Here is a 24195-nt window from a genome sequence, read left to right as displayed (position 1 = left end):
TTTCTTTCCCTCATCTTATTTTCCCCATTATCCATAAATTATTACTTGGAGTTCAGTTGATGCCATGAAGTTAAAATATAAAATATAAGTTAAAATACAAGTTGGCAGCTATTAAAAATATTATTTGACACTATATTGTTTGTTGAACATGGCACCTCTAGTCCTGAAAATACAGGTAATCCCCATTTACCACCATAATCGAGTCCAGCATTTTTGTTGCTAAACAAAACATTTGCAATTCTACAGCCAGTGCAATTGTTAATAACACAGTTGTTAAGTGAATCTAGGTTCCCCACTGACGGTTGCAAAAGGTGATCCCGTGACCCTAGGACACTGCAACCGTCACAAATATCAGTCAGTTGCCAAGCGTCTGACCATGGGGATGTCACAACGGTCATAAATGTGAAAAACGGTCCTAAGTCACTTTTTCCTGGGGCTGTTGTAACTTTGAGCAGTCACTAAATGAACTGCTGTGAATCAAGGACTACCTGTATTTTTGGAAATGAGTAATTGGATTGTGGACTCTCTCTCTATATATTTATATTTGTAAACTCTCCTTCTCTATTCAGGTCTTATAGCCAAAGATACCTTTTGGCAAAGAAAGTTGTTTCTTAAATCTTAAGGTTGCCACAGAAGCAGCCTCATTGTATATGATTTCAGGAACCGATGAGTCTTATTCCAATTTTCTTCTCTCTGTACAATTTAAGGACTGTCATGAGAACAGATGAATTGTGCCACTGCTTTATGCTTCTTTTGCACAGCTTTGTCATAAGATATCAAATTCTGAATGCAGCATGCAGGGCTGTTATCATTCTTGTGTCAAAAATTGCAATGGAGAAGTGGCACAAAATCAAAACATTTCTGCAAGGAGGATCAAAGGGAAGAAAAAGAGAATAAAACAGAAGTTTGGTCTCCTTGCTGTCAAGCATTAGATCGAGTAGTAATTCTAATACAGGTTGTTACTATTGTTCCATCTCTTTTTAAGCATGCTATCTGCTGGTGCTTTGGGAAATTTGAAATCAGATTGTCTTTTTTTAAAAAAACAACAACAACTGCTATATAATTCCAAGCATGTGTAACCTTTGCAAGTATTTTGCAAGCAAAAAACACTGGAATTGGACATGGATAACTAAATTTTTAAAGCACTGTGTGAGTGATAGAGAAATTCCATTACTACTAATAAGATTTATGGGTGTATCAGTTATGTACTGCTTTGAACATTCATTCCTTCCATTCACACTATCATGTTTTATAGGAAAATAAATAACAAACAAACAAACAAATAAATAATAAAACACCTATTATTTAATTCAGTTTTTGCATTTATTATCTACAAATCTCTTCTATTTTACAAAATTACATTGCAAATTACCAGATGGCATCTGTTCCTAGTTTCCCTTTCTGCTTATGTGTTTAAGAAACAAGAATCCAATTTAAAAAAAAAAAATACATAGAATTGATTGGAATTTGGACTTTTCTTTTCTCACTGTTGTCATTAAGTGTTTCATTTATCTAACGACTGTCATCATGGATACATTGAAGGAAGAACTAATGTTTTTCTGTTCTCCCTACCTGGTGACAGAGATAATAGTAAGATCCAATGTGGGTCGGTCACTGGGACCAGAGGTTTGCTCTTCTGAACTTTCGGATTCGTGCTGGAATCAATGCTGAGGGAATTTCTCTAATATTCAAATATGTGCTTTGGGCTATTCTATGAGTCATATTTATGTGGTGATTTATCACCACTTTATCAAGCACTTTAAGTCAAGGATTTGGTAGCACAAGGAAACAACAGCCAATCACTGGCCATCAACACACCAATCAATCAATAGGCAGGTACCACATAAATATAATTCATTGATTAGCTCAAAGCACATATTCATGTAGAGAGAAGTTCCCTGAGGATAGGTTCCAACACAAATCCAAAAGTTTGGAACAGAAAGTCTCTGGTCCTAGTGACTGACCCAGACTGGATCTTGCAGCATTGTCCTGGAACATATATATTTGCTTTCATTTGTGAGAAATAGAAATGGAGAGATGAGACTCAAATGGAAAGGATTCCTTTTCCCATTGCCTTTTATCTATCTCTACTTGATGCTTTGAAAAATTGAAGCTGAACATCAAGTAGAATTAAGTTTAAATTTATCAGCACAAGTGAACACTGACATGTTTTAATATAACGTAAACTTAGTACGACATAAAATACATAGTAAAATAATTTGCAATCTTCTGAAACAATCTTCCATAGTGAAAGAGAATTTACTTATAAATATATACATATTTGCAGCTTTCCTTGCATTCTCATTATAGTTCAAAACATAATTAGTTCCAATGTTTTGTTTTTAATTGTAGACATGGACTAAGGCATCCTTTAGATCAGGGGTGTCAAACTCGCAATATCACCTAACGTGTCACGACATAACGCAACTTTTTTGCCATTGCCGGCAATGGGGTAGCCACGTTTTCGCTATGATGCATCTGGCCTGCGGTTTGACACCCCTGCTTTAGACTGACAACCTCTCAGTGTACACTCAGTTTACACTCTCATATAATTACTATTTAACCACTATCATCTGTGCCATATAAGTCTTAATGTTTTATGCCTTGTGCAATCCCAGTATAACTAAAATTGTCCTTGAGCCATTTGCTTAATATGTGCTGAGTTATCAGATGAGTGCGAAGGTTTAACTTTAGAACTGAGATACCTAGCAGATTTCTCACAATTGGTTCTGAAGCCCAGAAAAATCAGCCTGAGATATGGGCAAAAAGGTGTTTATGACAAAATCTTTCAGACATTTGATTCTATAGACCTTTTGGGTGCCTCCAAGCATCCAAACAATCGCATGGTTGAGAACTAGATGAATAGGACAAAGCTAGGTATGTTACACTGTGATATAAAAGCATCCCAAAGCTATGCAGAAGGCATGTGGACCAGTGAATATACTAAAGGAATACGCTGATGCTTAAAAGGTCCTTGAGTCTTCAGAGGCAGCTAAGAGAAGAGACTTCTGAACAGATGTCAGGATTTATAGGTCAAACAGACAAGATAGATTTTACTAGTTAGCTTCCAGACTCCAAAACTGAACTCTGCCAGTTTTATTGAACAGAAAAAAAGGTTTGAAAAATAACAGCATTCATTTATTTCAGTCCTAATGTTTAACAAAATATTTTTAGCCACTTAGCAGCAATATATTGAGCAACATTTTCATCATTAAAAAATTTTTTCTATAGTTTGCAATTACTTGTAGCTCCAATTATGTTTTTCCCTTTGGTGTCTCATTAGTATTCTTTAGAAAAATGTTTTGAACCCATCATGTAAAACTGTTTTGTTATACAACTTACCGAGAACCCTTTTTTCTATATTTATCTTTTTTGGTGGACTTCAGAGGAGCCCCCTCCTCCATGCTTTTAGTCCATAGTCTTGGTATTAATTTTTATGGAGAGATCTTACTGTTTTAACATTATATATTTTGTTTGCAGTTCTAATTTTTAATTACTTTATAGGTCTTATGTGTTTTAATGCTATTACTGAAATGGGTGTAATTTTTTCAGCTTCTATTTTATGTTTGTTTATAATCGAAATGCGGATTTGATTGAACTGCTTCATTTTATTATCCATAAAAATAAAAATCTAGTATCTCCTGAGCCACTTGGACAATGACAGATTTATCACTTTTCCTTTGAGATGAAAAGTGTGTAATTTCTGCTCTTGTTATATGCTGACGGTGCTGATCCTTAAAAGGATGGGGAGGGAGGAATCAGCTTTTGGTAACCCTCCCTCTCAAGACAACATGTTGCTGGCTATTCTGTTTACACAAGCAAACGTGTATGTCACTCCACATATTTCATCTAGTAATTATTGATTGGCTGTTCATCCTTTACCAGGCACTTTTGTGTGAGAACAGTTTAGTGATGCCCCACAAAGCTCCAGTGACCTCTCTGTGTGAAAGAACATGATCTCTTGTTTCCTGAGGATCTCCCTTTATTATTGCTTAGTGCCTCTGACGTTGTGTGGCTAGTCAGCAGCAGGAGCTGCTGAAATGAAATTCAGTTTGACTATCTTCATTGTGGTCTATTTGATTTCCCCCCTCTCTTCTCAGGCCAGGTGTAGTTCTTTTTATTGAAGGATTTACTTACTCCAACATTATTAGGAAATTTCATCAGGTAGCCATTTTGCCACAGTGGTATTCATATTTTTGAACATGACTGATTGTCCTAGACAGGGTGGAAGGTAAAGATGTCAGGCCTGGACTGGTTTCACTACCCTGTGTTCAGCTGGCCTTTTATCCTGATCCCCAAGACCCTGCTATTCCATTTTCTCTTGAGAAGGTCTTGTCAGGGGTGATTAATTGTGTTCCTCCTGAACTTAGGCATAAATACCATTGAAGGTGAGGCCTCCAAATTTATTTCACTTGTGAGCTCTGCCATATTTAAATCAAAGAGTCTGGAGACACTCTTCTGAAAAATTAATCAATTGTGTTTCTGCTTTCCGGTCCACAACTATTTGATCTCTTGCAAGACATAAATGTGAATTTTAATAAAATTATTTAGTATGTAACTGATTATAACCAAGTGCTGGTGGTGGTGACAATATGATTTTAAGTGGTGATAGCTCTTGTGAAGTACTTGCAAGCTCAGTATGTGGGCTCAGTAATTCAAAGACCATTTAATTACTATAGAGACAATAAGTCTGACTTTAATTGTGCATCTAAATAATGAGGCATGAATCTCAAGTTGTAGATTTTGATATACTGGAAGGTCAGTTCTTAGTTCTGTGAATTTTCAAGCATAAAACATCAGACAGTTCTCAGGGAATTCAGGCTATATGTATGCACTTTACTCTAATGTAGAGAAACTTACTTAACTTCTCAGGCTCACCTCTTTTCTTCTAGGTAGGTAACAGTATGGGGAAAAGAACTGAGAGCAACTGTCACAACTATTGTCTCCTGCTGTCCCTGGGAAGTATATCAAAGGGTTGTTCCACCCAGTCACTAGTTTAATTTCTCATTCCCCTTGTAATATTGTTCTGCTACTCCTACTATTCCTCCATCCTTGCTCATTTTGTGCCAGTTTAGTTCTAATGGTTAAGGCACCAGGCTAGAAACCAGGAGACTGTGAGTTCTAGTCCTGCATTAGGCATGGAAGTCAGCTGGGTGACTTTGGGCCATTCACTCCCTCTCAGGCTAAATTGCCTCGCAGGATTGTTGTTGTGGACAAAATAGGAGGAGGAAGGAATGTTAGGTATGCCACCTTTTATTATTTACAACACTAATAAAGGAATTTAAAAATATAAATAATAAAATAAAAATAATAACATAAATGTTGTCTGGTCTCTCTCCTATGGCTTGCCAGTGAGTGGGTGTAAAAAATAACAGCAAGCTGATATCTCACTCATATCATCACTGTTCCTTCCCTAGATTTTATAGTAAAAGGAAAAGAAAATAGCTACTGATGCAGCAGCCAGCCTTCAGAGCAACTGAGCAACTAAAAAAAGATATTGCAAAGGAATACTTTTTTGTCTTGGTTGTACCTTGGTTTCAGTGGGAGCAGTAATGCAGAAGAGCAGAAAGATAGGAAGTTCACCAGTAAGAAACAACACACGCTCTATCTCTGGGGGAAACACTGGAAAACTGTCTCCAGAGAATTCTTTGAAGTAAAGATTCAGCTTATATTGCAAAAAAATCTATGCAAGCTTGATATCAGCACAGAGACATGGGTGGAGAACCAGTTCATTTTTGGAGAAGAGTACATGTAAAAGAAGCCAGAAGAGGGAATTTTTAGCAAGGGAATTCTAACAGTATATTTTGCAGCCCAGAATATGGTCATCTTGGTATTACAGAATGTATCTTTTATTTCCTGCTCAAGTTTATCAATCAGGGATTTTTGCTGTGAAATCTGTCTTTATGTACATATATGCAAGTTATAAGTAATCTCACTTGTGGCTGACGAATTCTGGGAGTTGAAGTCCACAAGTCATAAAAAGGCCAAGTTTGAAGACCCCTGTTGTAAATAAAGAAGCAAAATGCAGTCCAGACAAATCATTTTAAGCAGAAAAAAAAGAAAATTGCAATTACAATTTAAATTGAAACCAAGGAAAGTTCTAAATATGAAGTATCATATGGACATCTAAGGATTCTAACTCTTGTTGATCAATTTTAATATTAATAAATTTTGATTTTGTGTCGTTAAACAATTCATCTAATATGCACTCCTCTGATATACATTTAAAAACATTTAAAGGACGAGGTTGTATACAAAAATATGGTGTCACGAAAAAAATTGTGGCTGAGTCATATACTCTATTATTATCCAAAGACAATCCTGATTTTGTTGGAAAATAGACACCAGCAAGGATGTGAACTGCAATGATATACAGAGGACAGATTACTCTCTTGTTTTAGAAAAGTAAAAGTAGCTCTTTCTCTATGTTTTCAAAAGGCTTAAAAATACTGTAAGATCTACTGGACACACAATAGAATTGAACAAAATAAATGCAAGGCTACTACTAAAAGAAGTATGTCCCACTATAACTTACCATTTTCAATTCTTAAAAACAATTGAGATACTGCCACAGCTATTTTTCACATAATTGATTTCCTGATTTTTTTCTCCCCATAAACATAACAACCTTGTCATGAAACAACTTTTGGTTAAAAGACAAATTCATAGTGCTATTGAAATATGTTAAATTTAAGTCTGGATATGATAAAAACAGAAACTGTTTACTTCACAAGTTTAAGTCTAGGCAACTCTTAGCTTTCTAGCATATGCCTGGTCTTGTTTATTCAGCAGTAAATCCACTTAGAGCAGTGGTGTCAAACTGCCGGTCAGCGGGCCACATGCATCACGCCAAAACCGCGCCCACCCCATTGCTGGCAATGAGAAAAAAGTCGTGATATGTCGTGACACATCATGTGACATCGCGAGTTTGACACCCGTGACTTAGAGAAACTGATCACTAGCAAGGCATATATAGTACTGCAATCTTTGTAGACCAAAAGAAAAAGAAATAATTGTTCTGAGTAAATTCTTCCTAGCAGGCAATTAAGAAAGATGCAATTTTAATGTTATAAGAAAGTGACACATGTGTATATGTGTTGTCTAATGTTTTTGACTCCTTGTGTAGTAACTCAAGAAATATAAAACGTGTGTGGGTGTCTCTGTGTCTAAGAGGAGATGTCCATTTAAAGAGGTTCCCTTTTCCCTCTCAATTTCAATAATAAATGCCTTGTATGTTTATTTTTTTCCTGGGTTTCTGTGTCTTGCAGCAATGCATATGCTTGGGCTAAATTGGCAGCTACAACCAGCAGATGGACACACCTTTAACAATGGAATAAGGACAGGCCTGCCAGGTTCTGATGATGTAGCAACCATGCCATCTGGAGGTAAAGGTGAGGACGAGCTGTATCTTTTGCTCTTAAAAAATCTCTGAATCAATTGCCCCTGCATTCCAACTTAAATTTAAAAGAATTACATTAAAAATAGAAACCTACTCATTTGAAGGATTTGATTGCAACAGTTCTTGGTTGTGAAGTTTTCCTGGTTGGGTAGTTTATTTTCAGGGCATGTTTGGCTACAAGCCTGCTTAATTGTAATAGTTTAAATAAGAGCCTTATTTTGAATACTATCTTCCAACAAAGAGATTCAGAAGATCTTTTCACATTAACCAAGTTCAGTTTACCGATGCCTCCTTTTAAAAGAAAGAGATTATGTCTTCCTTTCCTTCATCCCTATGTGAAAACTAAAAAAAAAAAGCAAGGATTTTACAAGAAAGCATAACCAGTCAGCACTTTTCAAATGGAATTGTAGTTTTTTTTATTTTTAAAACTATATAAGGACTTTTAAATAAAGGGAAATATTATTAGTTGGCCTAGTGGTTAAGGCTCCAAGGTAGAAACTAGGAGACTGTGAGTTCTAATGCAATCTTTGGCATGAAAACTGAACCAGTCATTCTCTATCAACTTGGGACATCAGGTTTGGGTGACAATCTGATTAATCAATTCCTGTCACAACACTTGGTTGATTGGATCAACACTTGGTTGATTTTAAAAGAGTGGATACTTCACAGTGAACAAGGCTGAAAGACACGTCATATGTTGAACTTCTGCCTATTGCTGATACTAAAGATGCTTGAGTTTTTTTAGACGGGAAAGAGAAAAAGAGAAGAAACAAATAGTCAGCAAAGATATGGATTTCAGACCTTCTGAATATAAACAATTTGTGTCATTTCACTAAGTAGTAGTGTAAATAAAGCCTTGGGAAAATATTATAGTGGAATCCGTATGCCTCAGTTGTGCAGTGGTTAAAAAAAAAAAAAGTATGGACATGGTGGCAGAATAAAGTGTGAAATGTTGCTGCTTTTTTTTTCTTGCTTCAATTTATTTAAGGCTAATATTACCAGAATAGCAGTTTTTAAGTTAGCGTCTGGGAAGCTTTAGGCCATCAACTATTTCAGACTTTGCTTTCTTTGGTTGGGCAGAATGACCTGTCATAACTGACAGAACCCAGGAGGAAGAAATGTCCAGAAACTAGTTTTGTTAAAATAATAATAGGGAGGCACCTTAGAAATATGTGCATGTGAAATAAAATTGATTTTTGCAGAATGTCATGTAGAATGGAACAATCCAATTAGGTGTGCACGTTTAGCTATGGGATATCATATTGAAAAACAGTAAATTAAAACCAGTAAATATGAATAAATATGTAAACGTGTGCATATGTATGTATATATCTCCAAGCATGCTAAAAGCTGATTTACTACAGAATCACAACCATAATTTCTGCTTGAGTAAACTATATATTATCCCTTGGGATTGATATGAAACAGGAATTATATCTAGCAGGACTCAGGAGACAGGGCATTTCTGGCTTTGGGACCTGCTCATTATTTCCCCAGAGGTGAGAATGGCCCGTGTTTGGTAGCTCCTGGGAATACCTGAAATTGTGGCTATGCCAACAGGCTTGGAGATCTCCAGGGAAACAGAAATGTGTTGAGATAGCTATGGGTTCAGTATGTAACACCAAAGATACTTTCTTAAATAAGAACATAAGATCTTATGTTTTATGATTTGTTTTCACTGTACGTCACCCAGAATCATGTTCTGTGAGTTGTATGGCTATATATAAGTGAGGAATGAACAAGTAAACTTTGGGGAAAGAAAATATCTGAGATAGGAAAGTAATTTTGCATTACATTGTGTTTGTATTTCTCTATATAACCTAGAAAGTTCTGGTTAGAAAAAATGTTGATGCATCTATAAGAAGCAGACAGGAAAATACAAAGAACCAACAACTCTGACCTTTATTTTAATTGATGGTTCAAATCTTTCTGCGGTTTGCAGTCTTAACAAGTCTTGGCATTAGTATTACTATGCCGATATCTGTAAACTATTCAGAAGTGGTTTCTAAATGTGGTTCCCAAATGAAAGGTTAAAACTACAGGTCTCGAGACTTCTGGTTTTTGCACCATAGTGTATGGCTGTGGGATTGCGGAGTTCCGCATCCTACAACTGCCAGGGGACCCTAAATGGGTCTGAAGTTGCCCCAGAGAGGTGACAAGGAAAGAGGCGTGCCCCAATGATCATGGAATGGCAGCAATCATACCGTTTGATCCAGGGGAAGCCCTCTAACCCAACAGGAGAAAAGCTAGCTGCATACCAGCATCTAGCCCAAGATATTTGCAGCCAAAGTCCAAGAACATGAACCAGGAAAACAGTGAACAGCTTGCTTGGAACTGGTGAGAGTATCGATCTTCTTTCCTCTATTCTGTAACTAAGACCTTGGGAAAGATCCCCAAAGTAAGAAAGTAAGAAAACCTCTCAAAGTGAAGGGAGGGGACTATACCCCCACTCCCTCATAGAAGGAAGTGGCAAATTAACCTTTAAGGGGGAAAGAAATATATTGAAATCAAAGTTAAAATACTATAGTCTGGATAAATCTAGAAATTAAAAAATAACTGCTAAGATTATACCTTAAAGGGTTTTGGTAAAACTATAAAAATAATAATAAATAATAATAATTTTTGTCTGAAAAAGTTGGAAAATAAGCAATTACTGACACCTAGTGGAGAACTAGAGCTTAGAACATTAACAACACTGACTCAGAAATTGGCAAGACGCCAGAAACAAAGAATAATCTGCTCCCTTGAACTTTAATAACTCTCGGAAGACAGCTGGGTGGGAACAAAGAAAGAATACATACTGGGCCAGCCATAAGATTAAAAAGTGTCTAAAAGAAAAGAAATATTCTGACTGTTGTCTAAACTCAAGAATTTTGTTGTAAAAAAATTAATAAAACATTAAAAAAAACTACAGATCTCCAAATAACTGAATGAGAATAATCAGCAGGAAGAGTGCATATTTTCAAAAATATATTTAAAGCTCATTTTTATGTTAATTGTTTTAAAGTAATTATTTTAATAATGTCTCTTTTTTGTTCTTGTTTCTGTAAATCCATAAGCAGCTTCATAAATCCATCAGATGACAGCAGGCAACATACATTGGCAACATCCACAGGAAACCTTTCTAGTTCACGGTTTTGATGCCAAGATCACTTAATTTCTAAAAATGTCCAGCATTTCACACATATCTTCCTAAAAAGTGTTAACATGCTATCTTCAATTTATGTTGAAAATAAACAGAAAAGTATTATAAAAACATAAATGGAAATGTAATATGCAAACATTTAGAGAATAAGCCAGAAAAATACTGAGTTAGTTGGTTTTAAATGGCACACCTAACTATGGTTTATTTTATTTAAAATTTGATAAATACATTAGATTCACATTATGTACTAATCTATAATCAAATCAACATTATGCCTGGATGTGAGCCCTTCTCCTCCTGCTTTATGATACATAAAATAGAAACCCATATCATTCCAAATCCTGTAAATCTACTTCACTTGCCAACTCAATATATTTAGTCCTGTTTTTAGATTACTTTCAATCAATATACTTTGTGGGATGCTTCATCTTATTAAATGATTTACTGAGTAAATTACATTTTGGAGTACATAAAAATGCAGAGCAAAATATGAATTCATGTGGGACTGAAAAGTGATCAGGCTCCTAAATTTTTGAGCACTATGCTTTCAAGATAGTTATGACAAAATTACAGTTATTAATCCATATTATTATATTAGTATGTTATTTTTGGCTTGCAAAGAGTATTTGTTTTCTTCATTCATGTTGCATTAACTTTATATTGTATAAAGTTGTGTGTGGAATAGAATAGAATAGAATAGAATAGAATAGAATAGAATAGAATAGAATAGAATAGAATAGAATAGAACAGAACCTAGGAGGTCTTCTAGTCCAGCCCCCTGCTCAAGCAGGAGACCCTATACCGTTTCAGACAAATGGCTATCCAGTTTCTTTTTGAAAGCCTCCAGTGATGGAGCACCCAAACCTTTGAAAGCAAGTTATTCCAACATCTCTCACCATTAGCAAATTTCTCCTTAGTTTTAGGTTGCTTCTCTCCTTGGTTACTTGCCATCCATTGTTTCTTGGCTTGCTTTTTGGTGCTTTGGAAAATAGTTTGATCCCTTGTAGGAGCCCCTCAAATATCGGAATACTGCTATCATGACTCCCCTTTTCCTTCTTTTCTCTAGACGAGATATAGCCAGTTCCTCAAATCATTCCTCATTTGTTTTAGCCTCCAGCTCCCTAGTCATTCTTGTTGCTCTTTTCTGTACTCTTTCCAGACTCAACATCTTTTTTATATTCTGATGATCAGAACTGGATGCAGTATTCCAAATGTGGTCTTACTCAGGCTTTGCAAAGCGGTACTAGCACTTTACATGATCTTGATTCTATCCCTGTATTAAATGCAGCCTAGGATTGAATTGGTTTTTTTTAATGCTATCACACACTGTTGGCTAATATTTAAATGCTTGTCCACTAGGACTCCAAGATTTCTCTCACATTACTGGCATTAAGCCAGGTTTCACCTAGTCTGTAACTATACAGTTAATTTTTCTTGCCTGAGTGTAAAACCTTATTTTTATCTATGTTGAATTTCATTTTGTTAGACAGAGCCCAGTGTTCAAAACTAGCATACCCTGTGTTTACTGCAGGAGTTTTTGAAATTTTCCTGACAATGATAATTATCTAAAATGTAAATGTTTCTTATGGAAATTGAGAGCATATATGGATGCATATATAATTTTAAGCCACTTGGTAACCTACTTTCGTTATCATTGATGGTCTACAGATGTGTACATATCAACCTGCAGGATTTTCATCCAATAATCTTAGTGGTTCTGGAATTCAAAGAATTGAGTGCTACGTATGGAGGACATTCAAGTTGAGAAGGCTGCCCTTGTTTAGAAAATAGATTAAAAATGCTTTCAATAAATATTAATAAATTTGGCCTTAGTTTCCAAGCAGAAATTTTGCTACTGCTTTTTTCTGTTTGATATTGTTACGTCAGATAGCTTATTTATTTTGTTCATAAGAATTGTGTCTTGCTGACTATAATATATTATCTGTGCATTTTATAGTTTTCTACAAAACAAAGTGTTATCTCTTATTTTTATGAAGAAAGTCAAGTGTTATCTATAGTAGGGCAGTGCTAGTTTCTGATTACAGTTCATTGATTGCAATTAATTAATTTGATTGTCTCATTATCCCTAACAACGTATTTTGCATCAGATAAAACTGAATAGACAAAATTAGTCTGTTGTTGCCAACTTCTTTTTATTTTATACAAGCATATGCCTTTGTGTTATTTTTTTCACACTTATTGGTAGTAGCCACATTGCTTTTAATTTTCATAGCAATACCACTATAATTGGAATCTCTTGGATTCAACAAATAAGAAATCAGTTTGTTGTTCAGGAAAAAGAGACATGGCGGACCGGGTAGGTTATGTGAAAAACAAGAGAGGTTAAAGCAATGTGGGATGAATGTAATCAAAAGAATATTCTCTTAGAGAACCAGGATGAGAAGAAAGTAGCTGCAGAGGAAATCAGAAATGCACTTCAAGAAAAAATGCAAGTCTGTTGCATAAACATCAGCTTAGACCTGAAGGGAAGCAGAGGAGAGAAAGACTGTCCTGCTTTGATTCCCTTTGGTATAAGTCAGGGGTCTCCATATCTGACATCTTTAAGACTTCTGGACTTCAACTCCCAGAATTCCTTAGCCAGCCAACCACAGTTTAAAGTTACTAAATTTGCAGAGCCTGGGTATAAGAGAAACTTGGGCTTTCAACATTCAATTATACTATACAACAACAGAGTTCAATAGGCTTTGTGGAGTTTGTTTTCTGTCCAGGCTTATCTCAAAAGGCTGATAAGAGATAAACTAAGAGTTAAATCTTCTGTATGAAATACCATTGTAAGTCTGTTAAATGTCTATAATTAAGGTGACCAACTTTTTTACAATGAAAAGGAGGACACAAATAAATTGAAGAAAAAAATATCGTAAAAGCTGGCTCGGCCCATGGAAGTTCAACTGCCTGCCATGCCCCTGCCCGCAGCTGCCCTGTCAGCATCGCTGCCCCGCCGTGTGGAGTGGGCCCCACGGCTCCCAAAGCACCAGCCGCGCCAGCTCCATCCCTGGGGGGCAGCCCGCCATTGACATGCCCTGCCTGCAGCCGCCCCACCAGCACCACCGTCCACCCTGCGCAGCCCCGTATAGAGAGCACCCCGCAGGTCTCACAGCATGGTATCTTCGGAATTAATTAGGAGATGGTGTAGTTGGGTAGCAGGCAGGGGTGCTAAGTTCCTGCCAATTTGTCTTCACTGCAGACAACTTGCATATGCAAAGTTTGCCAGTTGGGTGTTTTGGCATTCTCAGCAGCAATTCCTATTGGCTTTCGAAAGCCAATAGGGGGAGTAGCACAGCTCATGCAAAAGTTGAAAAAAAACCATCAAAAAAAGGTGCCGGAACGCCGTTCTGAGCATTCTATGAGAAAAAAAAGCCCTGCAGATTAGTCTTCAAATATCGAAAAGGAGGACATGTAGGAGGACATTTTTTGAGGAAAGACAGAACCTACAAAAGGAGGACTGTCCTCCCTAAAGGACAGTTGGTCACGTTACTGTAATGATTGCTATCATGAGTTTCTATGAAAAGAAAATATTACTTGTTGCATCCTTCATTTTGTTCTTTCATAATGACTAAATTAGTTGGCCTGTCTGAGATATACTTATGTTGTTGTGGTCTGTGCTGTGTAATTTTTTTAAAAAAACAAATGCAATGGGGAAGATATGAACGAAGGCCTTTGGCCTCTTCCCTTCTCAATTTATTCTGGCATGCATAGGAAATGCACTTTGCACTGCAAACTGCAAAACAATAATTTGTACAAGGTAAATAACAATCGTCTAAAAGGAATAATGGAGATCTTTTTTTACTTACAGGTGGCCAAATACATGCTTGAGTTCAAAATGTTTCCCCAGATAGGAAAAAATACGCATTCCAAATCTCCTTCATATAGTTCTGTGAAAACAAAATGAAAACTGCAAAGTGCTTTTAGTAAAGCAAGCTTCAAATAACTTGTAGCATTTTGAAACTGTGCCACATGGATATTATACCAAAGTACTGAGCTTCCCTTTTTATTTGGGACCTTTAATTTTTGCTTTTAGCTATTTTGAAATGTCATTGACATATCTCAGCCTCTGTATGTTGATGAAGCCAGTTGGAAGTTTGAGAGTGTTTCAAATAGCTTCATAAAATGGCTGTTATGGAGATCTGATCTGTCATAAAACTGGGGGGGGGGGAGGGAGACAATTAGGCTTAAAACATCATTAGCAAAGAGGAAAGCTGGTAAGACTAAAGGAGAATTGACTTTCCAATTAAACTAGTTATAGTGAAAGTTGATTTCTAGTCCTTCATTAGGCACAAGAGCTGGCTGGGTGAACTTGGGCCAGTTTTTTCTCTTAAGCCCAACCCACCTCACAGAATTGCTAGTGTGGAAAAAACAGGAGCCAGGGTCATTAGATACAGTATGTATGCTGCCTTGACATCACCAAAGGTGAGATGATAGATAGACAGACAGACAGACAGACAGACAGATAGAATACAGAAAGATCTGAGCCCTCAAAGAAGTTCAGGATCTGAGACCCTGAGAAACTAATTTAGCGGTGAGTGAAAAGATGGCAAGGTCTAGAAAGGCTTTTTCTACTTATTGTAAATGCAAATAATCTCTGGTTTCATTCAAAATCATTTTTCTTTTTTGTTTTTGTGTTTCCAATGGAGACAGAACTGCCTACTTAGGGAGAAAGGTTAGTAATGTGCCAATGTATTTCTTACACAACTAGACAAGGGGTAGAACTAATGGCAGAAGATGCAGAGCTGAATTCAGGACAAGTGAAAACTATAGAGAAGTTGATTTTGGGCTGTAGTGGCCTGATGCTAGGGCTGCCCCTCCCAGCACTGAAGCTGCTATATAAACCAAGTTATAGGTTGAAATAGACTGATTTTCAAGCCATCCCATTTTAAGTATGGCTGAATAGTGATATGCAGGTGCAGGCCTTCTTCAAAAACCTCACGAGTTGCTCACTCCCACTTATATGAATCATCTAGAAAACTGCTAATTTAATGAAAGGGAGAAAGAACTATACTGCTAAATCATCACATTTAGGAAACTGAAATTTATTTACATTAGCAGTGATTAAACTTATGTTTCCCCCCACAAATATTTCCTATTTACTTAGCAATGTTAGAGATACAGTGATTAATCATTTGCAACACCTGCTGTGCCTATTTTGAGATGTCATGATTCAAGGGTATCGTCTCCAGAGGCTTCAACCATTTTATTTCTCGCTGTGCTTCAGGGTCTTTGCGTTCTATGACTAGAATGCAAACTTTTATCTATCTATGTCTATAGGATATACACAGTGGTGGGATTCAAATATGTGAACAACTGGCTCTCTGTGTGGATGCTGCTTCCGGAAGTCTGTTCTGGGCCTGGGCAACAAAAAATTAGCTACCAGTCTGTTGAACTGGTGTGAACTGCTGAATCCCGCCACTGGATATACAGTATATAAAACTATTGTATTTCTTCCCCTATCACCACCATTGTGTACTGTAATGTAATGTTGAAAAAAAATAAATTACTACAAAGTAAACAAAGACTCTAACTGGTAAAAGTCGGCAGAAATTCTAGGACTCTCAGCTTGATATGGATTGGGTTATTTGCTTGGTTTGAACCTGGCACAGTTCACTATGGATAGATGAGAATCTTTATCATATACTGGAATGAAGCCATAAAAAAAAAACAAATTTACCATCTGTCGGAGTAAGAATGGAAATTCACTCTTATATCCCCAACAGTTCAAATATGTGGCCTCTTCTTCCTGTCATGCTTCAGTAGCCTCTTTGCTTTATGTTTCACAACCTTGAAACTGTGTATTTATACAATTAATTCATTTGTCCTAAGAACTGCTGCCTATTTACTTGACTCTCACAAAGATCCCTCTAGACCAGCTTGACCCTGGTTACATCATAGGCAACTCAATGCATTTTTAAGCATTTCCATTGCTTTTTTCCAAGATGCTTTGGACCTTGGATCTAGAATAAACCGTGGCAGACTACAGTAGTGGCCAAAATTGTGGAAATCTTTTGGGAAAGGTGTACAGTAGAAATGCCACCTTTGATTAAGTTTCCACCAATTTTTCTTCTAATTTCTTTATAACTGTAGCCCTGTTCACTTAATAATACTATTTTACATCGCTTTCTGGGCAACCAATCAACTCTTTGCACCATTACTTTAATTTTATTACATTTTACAAGTTCACTAAATGGAAAAAAAAACCCCAACCAACTTGATAGCGATCACATAACACTCTGACAAATGTCCTCTCAGCTTCAATACATCACATCAATAACTGAATCCTACTGTGAACTGATTGGCTCATTGCCAAAACAAGATGACACCTGATTGGCTCTCTAAACACTCATGCTCATTGGCTACAATCAGATGAAGGAAAGCTACCTGATATCAACCTAAGCAAGTTGTGCTTCCATTTTCTGGTTATTTGGCTATAATTTTTCATAGAATACAGTACAGATAATTGAACAGACTTTGTTGCATTACATTTTTGATTAAATTATCTTTCCATTGATATATACTTTTATGGTACTACTCCAAAAAAAGTGGTGTTATTAGCCATCAAACCTCAAAAATACACTTTTCCCAAAAGGTTTCCACAATTTTGGCCACTACTGTATGTCAAAGATGTCCATTGGTTTTAAAAAAAGTAAAGTTGGTCGGGCAATGACATGATTGAAGCTTCATCTCTTTGTAATGAAACAGAAAGAAACAGGGCTTCAGTTGTGTAATTGCACCCATTATTTTAACAGTCCGTTCTCTCATGGGTATTATTTATGAGGTTTTGTTTGGTTTTGTTTAGCTAACCAAAGTTGTTAAATTACTGCAGTAAGTACAGTGAAATTGAGATTTGTAAATTGATCTATCAAACATTTTTCTCAATATCTTGGACAAACTGAAATATATTTTCTAATTAATACTTCTAGTGATCTGGAATTCCATTGTCATATTTTGAGAGGGTTTATGATTTCAGTTGGTAATCTTAGATTTCATGCAATATATTTTCTTACTTTTCTCTTCCAGCATGTCAGTACTGATTGTTCTCATAGACAAGTATCAGTAAGAATAAAAGGATATAAGCAGTATATGTGCCATTGTCATCATGTGACTGTAGACACTTTGCATTAATCTGTTTAGTTCATATTTGTATCTAAAAAGCACCTTAAGCTATAAAAGCATATAATATATTAAAACAATTCCCATTCAATGGTTAAAAAATGTAAAAATTAAAAAAAGCAAGTTTCATCTGATTGGGACATGCTCTACTTGTGAATATTCCACAACCGATTGATTCAACTTGCAGAATTCTACAACATTTTAGAGTGATCTAGCAAGTATGTATTATAGTTTTTTATGCATGTTTGTAAGTTGTAGAGATAAACCTCCTCCCAGAATGTCAGTCCCATATACATGTAATTTTAATACTTTTTAATATCTAGAATATGTTATACTATTTTGAATTCAAATCAAAAGAAACAGAAAGATAGAATCTAAGAAAGTGATTGAGTAGTAGAACTTTGAGGAGATATTTCCATAACTTTCATGTGAAAGTAACTTCAATAGTCCTATTTTCTAAGTTACAATAGAGAAAAATCAGCTGAGCCATACCGAGTGCTATCAGTAGAATTTATTGACAACCCCAAACTGTATAATGTAGGGCATGAACTGTGTTAGACAATATTCAATAACCTATCAACTACACTGTCTAATAGACAATAAAATACAAGTCTGCAGAAACTTTCTAAAGGTTCAAATAATCCCTGTGTTGACTGTACTGGATCAGAATAAATGGGATCAAGAATATTGTCTTGGAAAATACTCAATATTCACTTTTATATACTAGAGATAATATAAGTCATGCAGAATAATCACTAATGATAATTTATATAGTGAAGGTATCTAACTTTTGTTAAATTTTGTCGTGTCTCTGATAGGAACTCAAATTCTGTTTATTTTGCAGGAGAAGCAATATTTCAGAGATTGAATTTTGCTAATTTTCAAAATTGATTTTGACCAATGCGGCTTTGTATTCCCATGCACGTTTCTATTCCTATAAATGTTGTTTTAAAATAACATTTGTTCCTAGCTATGCTGTATGCATAATCACATTTCATCCACCTTTCTTAAATGCATATAATTTAAATTTACTTCAAAAGTATTAAATTTAACATTATTAATAAGGAAGATTTTTAACTTAATTCATATAATTAACCTATTATTTAAAAATACTTCCATGCAAATTAATAACTACAAATCAACAACTGGGTGATAACAATATCTCCTACATAGCTTTCAACATTTTGTGTGAATAACTGCATTTAAAGGTTTTTTTTTCCCCCTAGAAGGAGCACTTTTTTATATCCCATGCTAAGTTCTTCAGAGACCTTCCTATTAACTTCCCTGCAGGGTAGTTCATGCTCATGAAATATGCAGATAAAGAAATTGAAAACAAACTCGATTAATTTTGCAAATCCTAGTTATTGCATTCAAGACATACAGTATATTGTATTTGTTAGTCTCTTAGGATACTTTCATTTATCTACACTCTGAACAGAAAGTTAGAATATAAATATAAACTGAAATGCCATTACTATCAAATTTATTAGCAGTATTTCCACTTGAATGTTAGGATTCACATACATTTGGATTGCAGTTAGAACACTGTTTCAAATCACTAATTTAAATAAAGCATATGGCTATTGTTTTTCCCCATCACACTAAAAGTATTATGATACCTGCTTAAAGAAATATCAATTGAAGAAGCATAAAAACCAATTTCTTAATGAAGAAGGTATGGGAATGGAAGGGAAGGGAAAAAGAAAAGAAAGAAATTTTATATTTCTGGTCAGCCTTCAGTTAACAAGCACAATTATAAGAAGAGCTACTAAGCATTTATCAATGGAGTTCAACAGGAAAAAGGAACAAAAAATACAGTGGAATGACTAGAGAACTATCTCTGTTCTGAGGAATCTTCTAAATATTGGCTGATTACAAGAGATTACAAGAGATGTTTCTTGAGAATTGCTGATTACCTTTTGTGGGTCATTAAGTGACACTTTCTCCTGAGCAGGCAGAGACTGCCACAGACACAATAGGAGGAATATAAAGCAGCTAGTTTCCTTGAAACAAATTCTCTGGGTGATGAAAAATAGAGACCTTATAGGACTTTGGCAGATTAGTTTAAGGGAATCCCTAACATCTCTCTTCCTGGATAGTGGGTACTGACAGATCCAAGAAGAAAAAAGACATCTGCCATTGATGCCTCAGAAACAGAAAATGAATGGTATGATCAAAGTCATTATCGGAACATTTGTGAAATGTTGGTGTTCCTTCCAGAAAACAATCTTGTATATAGCATACCAGCAAGTACATGCATGTCAACAGTGCTTGGGGGGGGGAGGGGGAGAGGAAAAGGATTGGAGGATTAAATGCCAATACAAAATCAGCTGACAGAGGAAGCAGTTCTTTGTAAGTGAGATAATATGATGTGCAAACTGTTGCGTCCTTCGCGAAATGGCAAGACACGAGAAGCAGTTGTAGTTCTCAGGAAACTTCTTTATTCTTTGGTTCAGCTTACAGTTAGAAGACGCCGACAACGCCCAAAACTCCTGGCCTCTTATATAGGTCATCCCCGGGTAAATCTGTAACTTTTGGCACGCCAGCACTTGCGCATGTGCACAAGTACTGGCGACAGCCTGTCTGGTCCCGGGCAGCCTGCACCTGCCGGGACCGTTTGCAATGCCCCGAGCCTGCTTGCACAGGCTCAGGACATAACACCCCTTCCCCCCGGGCTAAAACTATTCCTTATACCATAATAACACATAACTCATTTCTGTAGTGTAGTGCCATGCTCCCCAATACCAGGTATTCCTGGTCTTCCATCAGCCTCAGTGCTCTACTTTTCTACTAGCTCTGTTTTGCCAAGAGGGTTACAAAATCCACCAAATACTTAGGAGATTTCCTTGCTCTCTGTGACCTCCTAAGTTCAGGGTGCTTGCCAAGTACCCTCTGACTGAGGAGTGATGTGTGCCTGTCCCCCTTGTTTTGCCTTGGTGATTCCCAAGGACTGTGCTCCAATGCCTGGCCTGCTTGCTTGCCCACCGGGCTCGTCAGGCCAGGGCTTCTTTCACTATGTGACCTGGTTGTCCCACCTAGCTGTAGGCTCTCTGGCCCTTCTAAGTGACTGTCACTGTTGGGCATTTCTGTAGAACCTCCTAGGTCCGTCCAAGACCTGTCAGGAGGCTGTCTGTCCTCTGAATCCCGTTCTGTGTCCGGGCTTGTGTGGGTTTCAGTACTGTCCCAAAACTCAGTTGTCCCCTGCGTGGAGTCAGAGGTGTTGTAGTCAGGATTTGGTTCCTCGACCACCTCCCTGTGTGTTTGCCCCCTTCTAGGGACAGGGGTAGTGTCGGGCCAACTAGAAGGAGTGTGTGCCAGCTCTCTTGCAGGGAATGGTTTATTGGGATGCTCCCGGGTATTCTCCCTGACTGGAGTACTGAGTGATGTGGGTGAGTAGTGATTATGCCCTCGTGGAGGGAACCTAAGACCCTAGTCCTCATTGAGATGGGAATGACAACTCTGCTTCCCCAAAGCAGACAACCCTGAGAGGTGGACAACTCGTTCCTTTTAGACCAGAAACTCTGAAACTCAGGACTAGGACAGTGCTCAGGCCATCCAGACAAAACCCAAGAAAGGACACGTGAAAGTGTGTGATCTGTGCCCAATTCAGCGGCTACATCCCTGGCATTCAGGGGGGACTCGGGCAAGGCTTGGATAGAGAGAATATTGATAGCTGGCGCAGGGTCAGCTTCTATTACCGGCAGGGGTAATCTACTGAGGCCATCAGCATGGCCCATTTCCTTCCCAGGCTTGTGAAGTAGGGAAAAATCATATGCAGACAAAAAGATAGACCACTTGAGCATCCTGGGGAGATGATTTGGGGGGTTTGTTTACGTGTGGTAAACAGTCCCAGCAAAGGCTTATGGTCAGTGAATACTGTGAAATGCCTACCATATAAAAAATCATGGAATTTTTTAATTCCAGCAACAACAGCTAAGGCCTCCCTGTCTATTTGAGCATAGTTGCGCTCAGGACTCACTCGGGTAAGCTTACACCTTTTTGTTGATGTAAGGCAATCCCACCTTCGTCGCCAGTGTTGCGTCCTTCGCGAAATGGCAAGACACGAGAAGCAGTTGTAGTTCTCAGGAAACTTCTTTATTCTTTGGTTCAGCTTACAGTTAGAAGACGCCGACAACGCCCAAAATTCCTGGCCTCTTATATAGGCCATCCCCGGGTAAATCTGTAACTTTTGGCGCGCCAGCACTTGCGCATGCGCACAAGTACTGGCGACAGCCTGTCTGGTCCCGGGCAGACTGCACCTGCCGGGACCGTTTGCAATGCCCCGAGCCTGCTTGCACAGGCTCAGGACATAACACAAACCTAACGATGAGAATGACAATCAGAAAAAACACAGTCAGCATTGCTGAAACCTGAGGTGCTGATAGAACATACATATATATATACTCAGTTTTCAGAGAAAAGGAAGTATAGTGACCAGGACACAGGAGGATGAATTCTGGACACGTTCTGCCATACATCCTCTCCCCCTCCCCTTTCCCCAAGCTGAGTAGAAATATTAGCGTAAAGTGTATGGCTTTGACAGTGTTCCCTTAATATTCATCCAGAGTGGGCCTCTGCGGTGCTGCCGTGTGTATAGCTCTACCAAACAATGCTGTAAGGTAATAATTGATGATTTCACAGAATGAATTTTTATTTCTACCCAATATCATCAACTATTGGAAAAGTTGCCTATAACAGATCATATGTTGTGACATTCTTTGAACTTGCTGGATGCTCTGTCCAATCAATTTTTCACCTTTTGGTACCTTTTGATGGATTTATGCAGCCACAAGATAAGTATTGTTGAAGATCTAGCAAGAAAGTAGGTTTGGTGTGTGTGTGTGTGTGTGTGAGAGAGAGAGAGAGAGAGAGAGAGAGAGAGAGAGAGAGGGAGAGAGAGAGAGAGAGAGAAAGAAATTTTCTTCCAAGGAAAACCACTTGGTAGATGGATAGGTGAATGTTTCCTTTGAAATGTGAATAAAACAGCTCCTTCGCTGTTATTTCATAATTGCATAACAGGTTCAGACACAGCAACCAGTTAACAGAGACCAGTCCCAAAGGAGATCTGCCGATCCAATTTTAGATGTCCATGCTTCTATGTAATGTTTGAATGAGTGGCATGTAGATAGAATTAACATCCAGATAGTATCCTGAAGTAGATATAGAGAAGGGAAATAAAATTTAATATCTGAGCATTGTATTCATGGGGGTGACCAAGATGAGAATAAGCAATCATTATTAACTGGGAAGGAATGCCTGAGGTCTTTTAATATACAGGGGAGACCTCCATAGTCAACAGAATGTAGTCTTTAGAAAAGTGCATCCCTTAAAAAAAGGCCTGCCCTCATAGTCCATTTTTCAAGGCACAAATGGAGAGAGGTTAAGAAATGAAACTTCCACAGTAAACCTTCAACTAATAAATCTTTTCCAGGTAATTTTGTGGGCAGTAAACCTGAAGGAGACATAGCAAGGGAAAAACTGAAACCTTGCTACATAAGGATTTAGGCAGTAACTAGACTTACTCTCCATCTGTAATCTATTAAATAGTTCAGTTAATTGATTAGTTAAATATAGAAGCATTCATAGCAAGTAAAATATATTATGGAAATTAGCTAAGTTGGTTTTACTGAGATGTGGAAGTGTGATGGCTCAGCTCTTAAAGACACTGAACTTATCAGCTGGAAAGCTGACAGCCTAGGTTTGAGACCCAGCCACTGCGTAATGGGGTGAGCTCCCATTCCTGCCAACTTAGCAGTTTGAAAGCATGCAAAAATGAGTAGATAAATAGATATCACTTTACTGAGAAAGTATCACTGTTCCGTGTCCCTTGGTGTATAGTTATGGTGGCCACATGACTACAAAAAGTATCTTTGGACAGTGCTGGCTCCCTCAGCTAAGAAACAAAGCACTGTCCCCCTAGAAGCGGACACAACTGGATAGGGAAAACCTTTACTTTTACTGAGATACTAAGCTTGATATGAACTATCTGATACTGAATATATATATGAATATATGTTATTCTGTTCTGTTTTTAGCATCTCTGTATTATTGAAGGTACCAGATTGCATTGCTTGGTTTCTTGTTGTCTACAAGATTGTGTGCTTCGGGGAGAAAAAGTAGTAAATAAATAGGTCCATTATTCATTGTTTCATTTTGAATTTTCATTTTATGCTTCTGGAGTAGTTACACAGGTATATTGTTTGACATTGCATTAATCCCATTTACTCCATCTGAAGCCAGTGTACTCTACTGTTTTTTCCCTTCCTTTTCTTTTATGTTCTGATATTACTGAAGGCCCATTAACCTACAAAATTAAAAAAAAAAAGACGCAGCTTATTAAAAACATATTCAAAGATTAAGAGTGTTCAGCCAAAACATTCTCTTGCCATATAAAGACTTTGGCAGTACAGTATGTTTGAATGGCTTTTCATTGCATGCAAGTATAAGTCTCAAGAGCACAGGCAATTTGGAATTTAAAACTGGAAACTTGTTGCAGTGATAATTGCACTTAAAGAAAATGGATGAAGAG

The 24195-nt window shown here is 37.2% G+C and overlaps 1 protein-coding gene across 6 annotated transcripts in view; it reads left to right on the top strand.

Moving 5' to 3' along the window:
• TENM2 (teneurin transmembrane protein 2) overlaps positions 1 to 24195 on the top strand; it is an 869909-nt gene that overhangs the window by 647989 nt on the left and 197725 nt on the right. For all 6 annotated transcript variants that reach the window (XM_039353403.1, XM_039353419.1, XM_039353411.1 and 3 more), the window contains one exon: positions 7269 to 7391. In XM_039353403.1, the coding sequence (XP_039209337.1) occupies positions 7269 to 7391 (123 nt within the window). The remainder of the gene's footprint in view (positions 1 to 7268; positions 7392 to 24195) is intronic.

Source organism: Crotalus tigris, unplaced genomic scaffold (genome assembly GCF_016545835.1).
Source record: "Crotalus tigris isolate CLP2741 ecotype Arizona unplaced genomic scaffold, ASM1654583v1 scf7180000017568.12009008, whole genome shotgun sequence".
NCBI lineage: Eukaryota > Metazoa > Chordata > Lepidosauria > Squamata > Viperidae > Crotalus > Crotalus tigris.
Note: the sequence above shows the minus strand (reverse complement) of the source record. Positions and strands in the feature narration are given on the sequence as shown.